At 47.0% G+C, this 14,866-nt stretch overlaps 1 protein-coding gene across 2 annotated transcripts in view; it reads right to left on the bottom strand.

The window, feature by feature from the left end:
• The window catches only part of ITIH5 (inter-alpha-trypsin inhibitor heavy chain 5), a 56,258-nt gene extending 49,800 nt beyond the window's left edge, over positions 1-6,458 (bottom strand). For both annotated transcript variants that reach the window (XM_028747271.2, XM_077935343.1), the window contains exon 1: positions 6,324-6,458. In XM_028747271.2, the coding sequence (XP_028603104.2) occupies positions 6,324-6,443 (120 nt within the window). In that variant the 5' untranslated portion in view covers positions 6,444-6,458. The remainder of the gene's footprint in view (positions 1-6,323) is intronic.
• Positions 6,459-14,866: the final 8,408 nt, after the last annotated feature.

Genomic DNA, 14,866 nt, shown 5'->3' with positions numbered 1-14,866 from the left:
GTGCTGTGTAGTGGTTACAGTTTTGGGATACGACTTGGGAGACCCAGGTTCAAATCTCTACTCGGAAATGAAACTCAGCTGGGTGACTTTGGGCCAGACACTGTTTCTCATCCTAACCTACCTCACAGGGTTGTTGTGGAGATTTAATAAGCGCGGAGAACCACGTGCCCCACTATGAGCTTCTTGAAGAAAAAGCTGTGTTTTTAAATACAAAAAATGCATCATGCAATAAAACGTTATTAATAAATAAAAACTAATTCTCCAATGAAAAACCCCAGAGGGCAGACCTGTCAGCAATTTGGCTGGCCGGAGGCCCTTTCTGTAGAACTTCCTGCTAAGAAACAAGACCTGCAGAGCAGATGTGTAGAAAACGCAATTGCCGGACCGTTTTGCAGATTGCATTTCTGTCCCTGCAAAGCAATAACCCACAGGAAGGGCATGTGAGCACAGCAGCGGGCCGGGCTGACAGCTTTATAAACCTCGCGCTGGAACAGATGATGTTAACCAGCGCTGCCACAACAACCCCTGGCAACAAGTGTGGGCATTTGTTTATTTCTGCCCCAGGGCGGAAAAGTGAATGACGTTAATATATCCCGCAGCCAAGTCATTCCTTCGCAATGACTCCCGCCCAGCCAGCAACTGAGCTGCTCTCTCAAATGTAGTTCTGCAACCCCGTTTTGATTGCAGAGAAATCCCCTGGATTTTGGAAAGGCTTCTCTGACTTAAATATAGAATGAACAGGGGGAGTAAAGTCCCCTCGACTGAGATGGGGAAACCTGGGCCCAGATTCCAAAATATTGCAAATGGGAAACAGAGTTCTGTAAAACTATTTCAAGCAATCCACATGGACCTGTAGCCTTTCAGATGTTGCTGGAATTCAACTCTCATCCTTCCTTCCCACTGACCAGACTGGCTGGAGACGATGTGTTATGTACTGAGTTGAATAGGATCCAAAATGGAGCAGTCTGATTGGTCCTAGAACAATAGGATTCAGAATGCAGCAGTCTGATTGGTCCTAGAACAATGCAGCAGTATGATTGGTCTGCAGGAGCCACCCAATCTGGCTAAAGATGGAAGTGAATCCACAGCCTGATTGGCCTACAGGAGAATTCCGGAATTAGCCAATCACGTGCAGCCCATTGTGTAAATGATGTATATAAAGCAGATACTTTGAGGGGACTTCCATTCCTCCTCACCACTATGAGCTGAATAAAGAGCATGAACTCTCGACTCTGAGTATATGTCACGATGGGAGTTGGAGTCCAACAACATCTGGACGTGGGGATATAAGAACATAAGGAGAGTCTGCAGGGTCAGGCCAATGGCCCCATCAAGTCCAGCATTCTTTCCTCACAGCGGCCAGCCAGATGTCTGTGGGAAGCCCGCAAGCAGGATTCGAACACAAGACCCCTCTCGCCTCCTGTGGTTTCCAGCAATGGGTATTCAGAAGCACTACTGTGAAGGCAGGGCAGAGCCATCATGGCAAATAACCATTGGTAGCTCTTTCCTCCATGACTTTGTCAAATCCTGTTTTAAAGTTATCCAGGTTGGTGGCCATTATTCCGTACTGTGGAAGGGAGTTCCATAGTTTCGGTTCCTTGTCTTTGATGAATACGCTATAAACAACTTTAGTTACATTAACGGTACCCCAAAGCCACTTCCGCCCTGCAAAGGAGGTGGGATTGCGGACGTCACGGCCCCACCACGCGCACAGCGGCTGGAGCCCAGCCCCTGCACGATTGGGGGAATCCCCGGGTGTGTCACCCCCGGGCCAGCCAATCGGCTGGCTCTGGGGGCGTGGCCTGCCCTATTTAATGCAGGCATGGCTGGGGATCTCCCTCTTTTCCTGCCTACCAGCTGTTCCTGTTTCCCACCCTCCCGCCCTTTAAGGTTTTGTTCCTTGACCTTGCTATGGACCTTGGTTGGTCATCATTGAGGGGCCTGGTAAGAATTTTTCCACTTGGCAAATTGGCACCAGCCACTTGGTTTTCGCCTACCTCGTAGCAAATCGTCACAACTTTCTGGGTATTGGCGGTTAGGCATTGGTATTGTTCTGTAGATGGAAGAGGGGAGGTAGCGCCATCACCTGCCCCACATATTGAAGGGTAGTCCGATAAAGGATTCCAGGGGGCGTGGCCCTGCCCGAAGCCTATGGAGGTGAGGGCCTAAGGCACACCCCCTAGCGGTGACCCCGGGGGAGTTCCTAGTTGATGTGCATCAGCAGGACTCCCCCTACTGGTGGTTAACCCTTCCCGGACTTCTAGCAGACGGGCTGAAGCCGGATATAGTTGGTTAGGACCAATGCCTAAGCCAATACCGCTCATCACCTGTAACCAATAAAGTTGTGGCCTTATTTAGCCCATTAACCTTAATAATTGTGTCCACGTGGGAGGCAGTGTTAGGATATAGTTTCATTCCACCTTAAAAGGGTCAGACATGATTGTTGTGTATCACATGCCTGTTTACTCCCAGCACTGTCTGCTGGGTACTTCCGTTTGTATATAGCTTTTGTATTCTGGCTGTTTTCCTGGACACAGAGGCAAGCAGTCATGTTTTTCCTTTGTTCTGAACTATGTTGAATAAAGTTGTAAATATGCTCTCTTGTCTGCATCTTTCGTTGTGGAGACTTACACTTTGCTGAAAGGGTGTTCACGGGTCTTGGAAAGTCTCTGAGGCTCGTGTCGCTAATTGACTGATGCTGTTCCACGGGAGACCAGTGATTGTCTGGAGACAACTTGGGGGCCTGCCTGGTGCCTCCATCTCCCCGGCAGTATCCCAACAACAGGTTATGGGCCCAGATTCACGACTCTTACAGGAGAGTAAGACTGCTGAAGACTGCAAGAGGTTTGTGGAACTTGCCACGCAAATGGTATGAAACCATTCAGGTAATGTCTTCCCGCAAAATGCAACGAGTGCTTCACTGCCACCATTATCCCTTCTCTTTCCAGTGTCCAAGCATGAGTGCTGTTGGTCATGTAAACAAAATTGCTGTTCTCTCTCACACACACACACACACACACCAGGGAGTATTTGTATGCTGCGAAACACCCCAAAATTTTCAGAACTACAAAAAAAAATATGGGAGACAGGTGCCACATAAACCTCACTCTCCGAGGTTGTAAGAAATTGATCATTTAGTGGGGCAGCTTATTGACGTTGGAACTCCCTGCCTATTGACAACAGCATACATCAAGAGACATCTTATTTCTCTCTCAGGGCTACCATTTCCAGAGTGGTTTAATGATAAATCCTTCTTTCCCAGGGAACTCTGGGAATCAACGCTCTGTAAGGGGACCAGGGGCTTCTTAGCACCCTCAACAAACTACAGCTCCCAGAATCCTCTGGGGGAAGCCCCGGCTGTTTAAAGCGACATGATAATGCTTTAAATGCAAGAATGTGGCCCAGGCCTGGTTTAATGATAATGAGTCGTTAAGAAAAGGAAGTAGGAGGAGCCTTGAAGTTGCCCATTGACAGTAAGCCACTGGACGACAAATTCAGAGGCACATCTTTCACCCGCCATGGTGAAGTACATTTTGTTTCTACTGCAGTTATAGAATATTTTATTCAGTTTGTATCCCGCCCTTCCTCTCAAGAGCATTGAGGGCATCAAACACATCAACTGCAATATCATTAACAACATTTTAAAAAGAAGGTTAAATGCGATCATATTTTCTCAGTCCGTGATTTCAGGCTTGTCAGGGGCAGTATCTTCCAGTCATCAAATGCCTGGAGCAAACAGGGATGTTTTGAATTCATTCCTGAAAGACAATAATGAAGGAGGGAGATGCACCTCACGAGGGAAGGCATTCCATGAATGGAGAGCCACCACTGATGCGTAGGTAAAACATACTGAAAATTGCCCCTGTGGCCAGTGGCAGAATTGGAGAGGGAAAGCAGTGGGCATGGAAAGGGTTAAGGCAGGTGGGCCCTCCAGATGCTATTGGACTCCAACTCCCATCATCACCTGCCTGTTGCCCTTGATGGCTGGGGCTGATGGGACTTGGTGTCCAATAGCCTCCGGAGAACCTCCAGATCACCTCCAGATCACCTATTCCCCCCCCCCCATGGTAAAAGTTGCTATTTCCTTTTGTTCTGCGTGTTTGCCTCTCACCTGCCTTTCAACCCAAGATTTCCTAGTGAATTCCTCAGGCTTGTTTAGTTAGGTGTTCCTGCGGTGTAAAGGACAACACGCCCCTCGCTTTGCACGAGATCCCAAACAAAACACAGAGAATCTATGGAAGCTGAGAAAACAACCCGTGGATACCAGAGATAGGACCTCAAAATTGTCCGAAGGGGCGAGGTGCAACCCCAAGACGGACGAAGGGATATTTGAGCATTCTGACCTTGGCTTCTGAGAGAGTTGGGAATGGAAGGGCAGCCTTCCTAGATCAGACCAAAGCTCTATTTACAGTAAAGTCCTATGTCTACCTGGGAGAAAGTCTCATCAGGATGAGTGGGCCTTACTCTCGAGTAAGTGTGCATAGGATCGCAGCTGAAGCCTAGTATTCTGACGAGCCAGATTGATTGAAATTCCAAAATGTCCATCATCAGGATGGGTTGCAGGGCAATATACAGCAAACCCCTCCCCCCAAAAGAATCGCAGTATAAAAGATGAGTTTGGATTTGATATCCCGCTTTATCACTACCCAAAGGAGTCTCAAAGCAGCTAACAATCTCCTTCCCTTCCTCCCCCACAACAAACACTCTGTGAGGTGAGTGGGGCTGAGAGACTTCAGAGAAGTGTGACTGGCCCAAGATCACCCAGCAGCTGCATGTGGAGGAACAGGGAATCGAACCTGGTTCACCAGATTACGAGTCTACTGCTCTTAACCACTACACCACACTGGCTCAGATATCTCAGTTATCCTTCAGCACAGAAAAAAACTGAGTGGCAAGGAAACTATATTAAGCAAGCAGAGAGGGATACAGGAAGCATCCAAGCCGGGTGATGAACATCCTCTGTTGTTTGTCCTCAGTACCAAGGTATACTGCAGTTGAAAAGGGAGGTTCTAGTTAGCTACCTGGGGTGGCATCATTCATGTTTAAGCAGGGCTGTCAAATCCAGCCTTCAAGAATGGGGTCCTCCTGCACCTTAAATGTGCATATTGGTTTATTCATTTGCCAGGTGTGACTATCACCCCTCCAAAGTTAGGGTTTTCTTTAGCTGAGATTCCTGCATTGCAAGGGGTTGGACTAGATGATCCTCAGAGGTCCCTTCCAACTTTACAATTCTATGGTTCTGTGAAAGAGCCATATGAACTGTCTCGCCAGAGTGGTGCATGCTCTGGTTATCTCTTGCTTGGACTACTGCAATGCGCTCTATGTGGGGCTACCTTTGAAGGTGACTCGGAAACTACAACTAATCCAGAATGCGGCAGCTAGACTGGTGACTGGGATTGGCCGCCAAGACCACATAACACCGGCCTTGAAAGATCTACATTGGCTCCCGGTATGTTTCCGAGCACAATTCAAAATGTTGGTGCTGACCTTTAAAACCCTAATCAGCCTCGGTCCAGTATACCTGAAGGAGCTTCTCCACCCCCATTGTTTGGCCCGAACACTGTGGTCCAGCGCCGAGGGCTTTCTGGCGGTTCCCTCGCTGCGAGAAGCCAAGTTATAGGGAACCAGGCAGAGGGCCTTCTCGGTAGTGGCACCCGCTCTATGGAATGCCCTCCCACCAGATGTCAAAGAGAACAAAAACTACCAGACTTTTAGGAGACATCTGAAGCAGCCCTGTTTAGGGAAGCTTTTAATGTTTAATAGACTATTGTATTTTAGTATTTTGTTGGCAGACGCCCAGCGTGGCTGGGGAAACCCAGCCAGATGGGCGGGGTATAATTAATAAATTATTATTGTATTATTATTATAAAGCGCTGCAAGAAATGGGAACAGCTGGCTGCATTTCCCGTAGAACTCTTATTATATGATAAGGGAACCCTTTTAGAGGCTAAACTTGCCAACTCTGCATATAAGGGACAATTGCAAAGGTCTTTTCTTTAATTAAGCTTGCCACTTTTTAATTTTTTTCAGCTACCCCACCCTTTTATTTTAACAGCAGCTGGACACGCAGGAAGAAAACCAGCAAACCTTTACCCACTGGGCTAGGAGAAAAGCTTTGCTTGCTAAATTATGTTGGATTTCTCTTCAAGTCACAAGAGCTGAGCTCCACACACCCTTTCTCAGTTATTCTGCTCCCTGCCCATTAACAGTCTCCTATAATCTGGCCACAAACCCACAGCAATAATAACATCATCATCATCATCATCATCATCATTATTATTATTATTATTATTATTATTATTATTATTATTATAAGATCTTACATTGTCAATGAGGTTGTAATCCAAAATCTCAGCTTCTTCTAGGTCCCTGGCTAGGAGTTCGGGATCTTGCTGTGCAGAAACGGCCGAGAGGCGACAGCAAAGCCATACCAGCCAGATCATGGTGGAAAACACAAGCCAGGAACTGGGTGGGAGAAGATGGGAAAGTTGTGGAAGGGGGGAGGTATTTGCTGCGGCTTCAGCCTGCAGCTCACTTGAGATGGGGAAAGCATCTGACGGCAGTCTGCTTGGCTGCTCGCCTCGCCCTTCTCTCCTCCCCTGGACCCAACCCCTCTGCCAGAGTTCATAGCCAAGCCTGGGGTTTCCTCGCTCAAGCTCAATTTACCAGAAAGGGAAACACAAGTTGGATCTTCCTGGATTTCCTGATAAAGTCTAGTTCATCAGGAGCACCGCTTGCTTCGGCCAAGATTCTGGGTTTCATTTCTTCCAGATTCAGCTCAGTCCCAGATAGGGAAGAGGGAGGGGGGGTGGAATTCGATTCAGATTGCATTTAAAGGTGAACCCACCTGTTCTGCACTTTCCCGAGGAGTGCACGAGCCAAAAACCAGGCTGCCCACCAAAATCCACGCTTCTCCAAATTTTGCAATGCCAAGGAATGTGTGCAGGAATGCATATTCAGTGCATACATACAAGCGACTATATTGTTTACAATGGCGCATGAACGTGCATTGTCTTGCGGGGAACAGCTTGCAAAGATATGCAAAGCGGAATTTAAAAAGATGTTTGTGTGGCATTGTGCGAATTTTCATGGTGGTTTTTAAAAAAAAACCGGTGGGGAAGTGTGGAAAGCTGAATTTGGAAAAAATAATAATGAGAAACTGGTATTGACAGATTTTCTCATCCCTGGTCCCAGATGTGCTCATGTCCTGCTTTCAGGTTTCCCTCAAACATCTGGTTGGGCCCTGTAAGACCGAAATGCTGGCCTGATCCACCAAGGCTCTTCTTATGTGCTCCCAGCATCAGGCTGAAAGCTCTGGGTGATGTAAGGTAAGGCTAAGGTGGTGCCTTGGTGCATGTGAAGAGTGCTGTTACCGCTTACTTCACCCTGGGATTACAGGCCACAGCTTCCGGCAGAACCGAGCCCCACCACCTATCCTCATGGAAATAACTAGGCGGCCTTCTGCAGGAATTAATTGTGGGAAGCCCAGCGGGTCCAAGACTCTCTCTTCTCCCACATCCACCAAACATTGCAGAAGGAAAGTAAACTTTCTGCATTGTCGGCTCAGAGGAGGACTGGTGTATCAGGGCAACCAATTCTCACATTCCCCTAGAAACATAGAAAGCTTAATGCTTTGAAAGAGAATATGATGAAAATGATGCATAGATGGTATATCACACCGGTGAAATTAGCTAAAATGTATAAGACAAGTAATACATGTTGGAAATGGAAAGAAAAAGAAGGACCATTTTATCATATGTGGTGGGAATGTAAGAAAGTAAAAAACTTCTGGGAAATGATATATAATGAGATGAAAAAAATGTTGAAATATACATTTTTTAAAAGACCAGAAGCATTTTTACTTGGTATTATAAGTGAGGACATTAATAAACAGGATATTAAACTGTTTTTTATACGCAACAACAGCGGCAAGAGTATTGTTCGCCCAGAAATGGAAGCAAGAAGAAATACCGACGAAAGAAGAATGGCAGATGAAATTAATGGACTATGCAGAATTAGATAAAATGACAGGAAGGATTTGAAACCTGCGGGACCAGAGATTCACAGAAGATTGGAAGAAATATACAAATTATTTGAAGAGCAACTGTAATCAACAAATTAGGCTAGTAGGACTGCAAGAAGTTTTGTAAGAAGGAATATATGAAATACTGCAAAGAAGCGAAAGAAGAGAGATATTAGTTCTGATATTTAAATGTAAGAGTGAAAGTAAGAAATGTAAATTAAGTGGAAAAGATTGGAAAATTTTCAGATGTAATTGATGGAAGTAAAAAAAATTGTATAAGATATAAAAGTATGTTTAATAATTGTTGAAAATGATATGTTAAAAAACATATATATATTCAAGAACCGCCTCTCCCACCCTATAAACTGAACTGGACTCTGCATTCATCATCTGAGGCCCTTCTTCACATGCCTCCTTCACATAAAGTCTGGAGGGTATCCACATGAGAAAGGGCCTTTTCTGCAGTGGCCCCCTGATTATAGAATGCTCTTCCTTTTCAACCAAGCCTTTGGCTGATTAATATTCTTACAGCCTTTTAAATGTGTTTGTGGGAGGAGGGTTCTTGTTTTGTTGTTTCTGTTTTATTTGTGCTTTATCTTGTGTTTTTATCTTGTGAACTGCCCTGAGATCTTTTGACAAAAGGGTGCCATATAAATCTAAATAATAATAATAATAATAATAATAATAATAATAATATATACCAAGTCAGACCGTTGGTCCACCCAGCTCAGTAATGTCTTCACTGACTGGCAGAGGCTGTCCAGGATTCTAGATCAGGGTCTGTCCTAGTTCTGGCTGGAGTTGTCAGGATTTGAACCCAGGACCTTCTGCATGCAAAACAGATGATCTGCCTCTCAGAGCTACAGCCTTTCCTCTTCTGCCTCTCATCTCCCTCTCTCATTTTGATAGTCAAGAACAGCTTTTGAGTGTCTGTTTTGTTTGGCACTGCACGCTTCACAAACGAGAACACGCGGATGCGAGCTTGTTTCTGCTCTTTGGCTGCTCCCAAGGAACAAAACTGTGCCCAAACAAACAGGTGTGTTACATGAATGAGTACATGCTCGGCCGTGTGGCGTGTCTGCAGGGCTCGGCGCAAGAGCTGCGCCCTGCAAAGTGGCCTGCACGCTCCAGAATGAAACATCTGAACACGTTTCCACTCCAAAGCGACAGAGTGAGCTGCTTGTGCCATCACCTGCCTTTCCACATTAGTTGTCGGCAACTGGTCAGTCCTGGGCCAAGGCCAGCCCAAAAGAGGTTGCCAGCTCTCTCGGAGGTCAAATAAGAACACCCACACACACACTCTGTCCTGACTTGCCGGCTAATCATGCAACCAGCTGTTATTTCTGCCTCAAAGCCAGCTCCATACCAGCAGGGGAAACAACTGCAGGAAACCGAATCGGAATTCCTCTTGTGAATTTATTCCCAGGCTTGCACGAAGCTTGCTATCAGCACCATTGCCAACTGACCAGATAATCCCCAACCTGGAGTGTTCTTGTGTCCTTAACAGCGGTCAGAGGTATCAAAAAATCAGTATGAGGAGCATGAAATGCGATTGCTAATGATTTTGCAATTGGTGGCATGTTTTGCTGCTGAAGTTTCTTGCTCCTGTTTTTTTTTTGGGGGGGGGGGTCTGTTTGATTGTTTATTGTATAGCTTGTATTGTAGTGTAATTTCCTGTCATGGTCCAGTTCATGGGCGATTGAAGTCCCGGCTGGGGACGTCGGAACCGGGGCAAGATGGTGGGGTGGGAGCAGGAATGGGAGTCCAGAAGCCAGGAGTCAGAAAGCCGAGGGTCCGAGGGTCAGGAAGCAAGGAGGCACGAAGTCAGGGGTCCAAGGATCAAGAAGCAAGGAGTCAAGGGTCCGAGGATCAAGAAGAAGAAGAAGAGGAGTTTGGATTTGATATCCCGCTTTATCACTCCCTGAAGGAGTCTCAAAGCGGCTAACATTCTCCTTTCCCTTCCTCCCCCACAACAAACACTCTGTGAGGTGAGTGGGGCTGAGAGACTTCAGAGAAGTGTGACTGGCCCAAGGTCACCTAGCAGTTGCATGCGGAGGAGCGGGGAAGTGAACCCGATTCACCAGATTACAAGACTACCGCTCTTAACCACTACACCACACTGGCTCTCAAGAAGCAGGGAGTCAAGAAGCCGAGGTCCGAGGATCAGGAAGCAAGAAGCCAAATGCAGCAAGGCAGGAAGTGTGTTGCTGTGGCAAAGAGCCAAAGGGAAATGCTGACCTTATATCCCTTCCCGGCTCTTGCCACCAGGTGCAGTTAGTTACCAATCGGCCTCACCTGTGTGGCCACTCTTTGCCTCCTCAGAACAAACTTAGGAAGGCCCCAGTCCTGCAAAGTCCTATTGGTCACAGGGCCTGGCTCCTGCACGCACACCTGACATTTTCCCCCATAACTTAAAAAAAAAATGACTGCAGTATTCACCAATTCAAAATAAATTTCGGGCAGGAGACAAAACTGTTCTATGAGCTATGCTTGAAAGTACTCGCAACGTTTGCAACGGCACAGAGAGAGCAGACTAGCTGGAGGTCTCCTCGGGAGTAGGGAGGAATTTGATTCCGTTTGCATTCAAGGTGCACCTACCTAATTCACACTTTCTGACCACAGGAGGAATGTCCACTGGAAGAAACGCGGTATGCATCTGCAGCAGCACAGCTAGACACCTTCGTCTGCCCCAGCTGCAACAAAACATGTCTCTCCTGTATCGGTCTCTACAGCCACAGCAGGTGCTGCAACCTTCCAAAAGCTTGACAATGGCACACTCCTCCATTGTCTCCCGAGATAGGTAGATGCCAACAAGGAATGTAAATCAAAATTGAGCCATCCTTTGAATTCCACACATCTTCAAATTTTGCAATGCAGTTCTGCAGTCAAGTAATATGTAAAGAACAAAACAAAAAGTATATCCTTGGATGTGCATAAGTATGTATAAAAGGCATCTATTAGTGAACAGACCAGAAAGAATGAATTATATTAGGTGAAATCGCTTTGCAAAAATGTCAATGTAAGGCAAGATTGCATACACAAATGTATACAAAAGGAGAAAAATGTGTTTTTAGGACCCATCTTATTTTTATGGTTGTAAGTCACAAGTTGTTTTAAATGGTTTTTAATATGGTTTTTATTTAATGTGTGACCTGCCCTGGGAGCTTACAGGGAAGGACAGGTAATAATAATAATTTTTAAAAGTCAGTGCATTGCCATGAGGACATTTATTATTTAAAAAACTAAACAAACCCACAAACTGATATGGAAATGTGAAGAACCAGACTTGCGATCAGAAAAACGACAAATGCAGAAAAACTAAAACTGACAGATTTATTTATTTCTTACTCAGGAATGCCAAGATAATAGAGGGGAGGTTTCTGGGGTCACATGTGTGGGGGCTTCGAGAGTCGGGGTGTGTTGTTTGTTTATGCAAGTTCTGGGAATGCCGTATACTGGGATCAAAGCGAATAAAATTCGGAGCTGGATTGCTTTATTTGCAAATACAAGTACAAAAAAGCAGAGACATCACCTTGCCGACAAAGATCCGTATAGTTAAAGCTATGGTTTCCCCAGTAGTGATGTATGGAAGTGAGAGCTGGACTGATCTCCAAAGATTGCATGCTTTTGAATTGTGGTGCTGAAGGAGACTCTTGAGAGTCCCATGGACTGCAAGAAGATCAAACCTCTCCATTCTGAAGGAAATTAGCCCTGAGTGCTCACTGGAAGGGCAGGTCCTGAGGCTGAGGCTCCAATACTTTGGCCACCTCATGAGAAGAGAAGACTCCCTGGAAAAGACCCTGATGTTGGGAAAGATGGAGGGCGCAAGGAGAAGGGGATGACAGAGGATGAGATGGTTGGACAGTGTTCTTGAAGCAACCAGCATGAGTTTGACCAAGCTGCAGAAGGCAGTGGAAGACAGGAGTGCCTGGTGTGCTCTGGTCCATGGGGTCACGAAGAGTCGGACACAACTAAATGACTAAACAACAACAACACCACAAGTACAAAATGTGAAAGCCATAGCTAAATTGTTTTCCCTGCCTTTGAACTATAACTGAGCACATCCCGCCACCTAGTGGTGCCCTGGGTAAGTACCGCCATCACACGCAAATAAGTTGGCCTGGCAGTATTTGTTTGGCTAAGTTTCCCCTGGGACTTTTCTGCCCTGTAAGGCAGAGGATAGGGACCCTGTGGACAACTTCCATCATCCCTGGCTATTGTTGATGCTGGCAGCAGCTGATGGGAGTTAAGGTAAAGGTAAAGGTACCCCTGCCCATACGGGCCAGTCTTGACAGACTCTAGGGTTGTGCGCCCATCTCACTCTATAGGCCGGGGGCCAGCGCTGTCCGAAGACACTTCTGGGTCACGTGGCCAGCGTGACAAGCTGCATCTGGCGAACCAGCGCAGCACACGGAACGCCGTTTACCTTCCCGCCAGTAAGCGGTCCCTATTTATCTACTTGCACCCGGGGGTGCTTTCGAACTGCTAGGTTGGCAGGCGCTGGGATCGAGCAATGGGAGCGCACCCCGCCGTGGGGATTCGAACTGCTGACCTTTCGATCGGCAAGTCCTAGGTGCTGAGGCTTTAACCCACAGCGCCACCCGTGTCCCTTTGATGGGAGTTAGAGTCCACTAATATCTGGCGAAACACAGGATTCCGCCATCCCTGGTATATGGGCTCACCAGGATTTGCCTTTGATAATTCATTTTTCTTCCACATTTTAGGTGATTTTTAAAAAAAAGTTTACCATGATGGAAGTTCTGGAAACCAAGCCTTGTGAGGGAACAGTTGATGAAGTTGGGTATGTTTAGCCTGGAGAAGAGAAGACGAAGAGGTGATATGAATGCCATCATCAAATATTTGAAGGGCCTTCACATGGGAGATTATTGGGAGAAAAGCAATGACAAACCTAGACAGCATCTTAAAAAGCAGAGACATCACCTTGCCAACAAAGGTCCGTATAGTTAAAGCTATGGTTTTCCCAGTAGTGATGTATGGAAGTGTGAGTTGGACCATAAGGAAGGCTGATCGCCGAAGAATTGATGCTTTTGAATTATGGTGCTGGAGGAGACTCTTGAGAGTCCCATGGACTGTAAGAACATCAAATCTATCCATTCTGAAAGGAATCAGCCCTGAGTGCTCACTGGAAGGACAGATCCTGAAGCTGAGGCTCCAATACTTTGGCCACCTCATGAGACGAGAAGACTCCCTGGAAAAGACCTTGGTGTTGGGAAAGATTGAGGGCACAAGGAGAAGGGGATGGCAGAGGACGAGATGGTTGGACAGTGTTCTCGAAGCTACAAACATGAGTTTGATCAAATTGTGGGAGGCAGTGGAAGACAGGAGTGCCTGGCATGCTCTGGTCCATGGGTCGGACATGACTAAACAACAACAACATCAACACACATGGGAGATTGAGCAAGCTTGTTTTCTCCTACTCTAGACCAATGGCTTCAAGTTACAAGAAAGGAAGAAGAAGAGTTTGGATTTGCTATCCCGCTTTATCACTACCCGAAGGAGTCTCAAAGCGGCTAACATTCTCCTTTCCCTTCCTCCCCCACAACAAACACTCTGTGAGGTGAGTGGGGCTGAGAGACTTCAGAGAAGTGTGACTGGCCCAAGGTCACCCAGCAGCTGCATGTGGAGGAGCGGGGAAGCGAACCCGGTTCACCAGATTACGAGTCTACCGCTCTTAACCACTACACCACACATGAGATTCTGACCGAAGGAGATTCTGACCAAAGAACAGGAAGAATGTTCTGAGGGTAAGAGCTGTTTGAGAGTGGGATGGATTCTCTCAGGAGGTGAACTCTCCTTCCTTGGAGGTTTTTAAGCAGAGGTTGGGTGGCCACCTGTCCTGGATGCTTTAGCTGAGATTCCTGCATTGCAGGGGGTTGGACTAGATGACCGTCGGGGTCCCTTCCAACTCTACGATTCCCCGCCTTTGGCCTCACCAGCCCCCAGTGCACCTGCAATTTATGGTTCCTTCAAATAGCTGGAGGAAGAGGGCTTTTGACACTTAGGGGCTGTCTGAATTGGAATTCCCACTCCCCCACTGAGCATGCTCACTGGCCACTGAATGTTGACCATCTACTGCAGGGGAGGGAAAAAGAATGGCTTGGCCGGGTTCCTGCACAAGGCAGCACCCTGCGCTGCAACATTCTGTTGCAGGTCCAACTGATGTCTATTAAGTAGGTACAGGGGTCAGCAAACTTTTTCAGCAGGGGGCCGGTCCACTGTCCCTCAGACCTTGTGGGAGGCCGGACTATATTTGGGGGGGGGGGGAATGAATGAATACCTATGCCCCACAAACAACCCAGAGATGCATTTGAAATAAAAGCACACATTCTACTCCTGTAAAAACACCAGGCAGGCCCCACAAACAACCCAGAGATACATTTGAAATAAAAGAACACATTCTTCTCATGTGAAAACAAGCTGATTCCCGGACCGTTCGCTGGCCGGATTGAGAAGGCGACTGGGCCGTATTCGGTCCCCGGGGCTTAGTTTGCCTACCCATGGACTAGAAGATCCTTCCATGGATGTTACCAGCTAGGCCACCCCTGTTCTTTGGTGTTCTCCTTTGCAGCATATGCCCCCCCCCCCTTGTTCTCCCCTCTCCACCCCATCCTGGGCCATGGCCAGCCTGCTCTCCCATAATAGCACATGACTCAGTCCAGAGGCAGAGGGCAAAAGCTACAAAGAGAAGCGGAGCAGAGCCTATCCAAAGCAGAGCCATTATCAGAGGATGCCGGCATGGAGAAGCCACTATTTGCACAACCCCTAACCTGTGCCCCCACTTGCGTTAGCGGGCAAATATTTGCCCGAGTCCGACCAAAGTTA

Source organism: Podarcis muralis, chromosome 10 (assembly GCF_964188315.1).
Source record: "Podarcis muralis chromosome 10, rPodMur119.hap1.1, whole genome shotgun sequence".
Lineage (NCBI taxonomy): Eukaryota > Metazoa > Chordata > Lepidosauria > Squamata > Lacertidae > Podarcis > Podarcis muralis.
The sequence above is the reverse complement of the archived record's forward strand: the minus strand, read 5'-3'. Positions and strand labels throughout refer to the sequence as shown.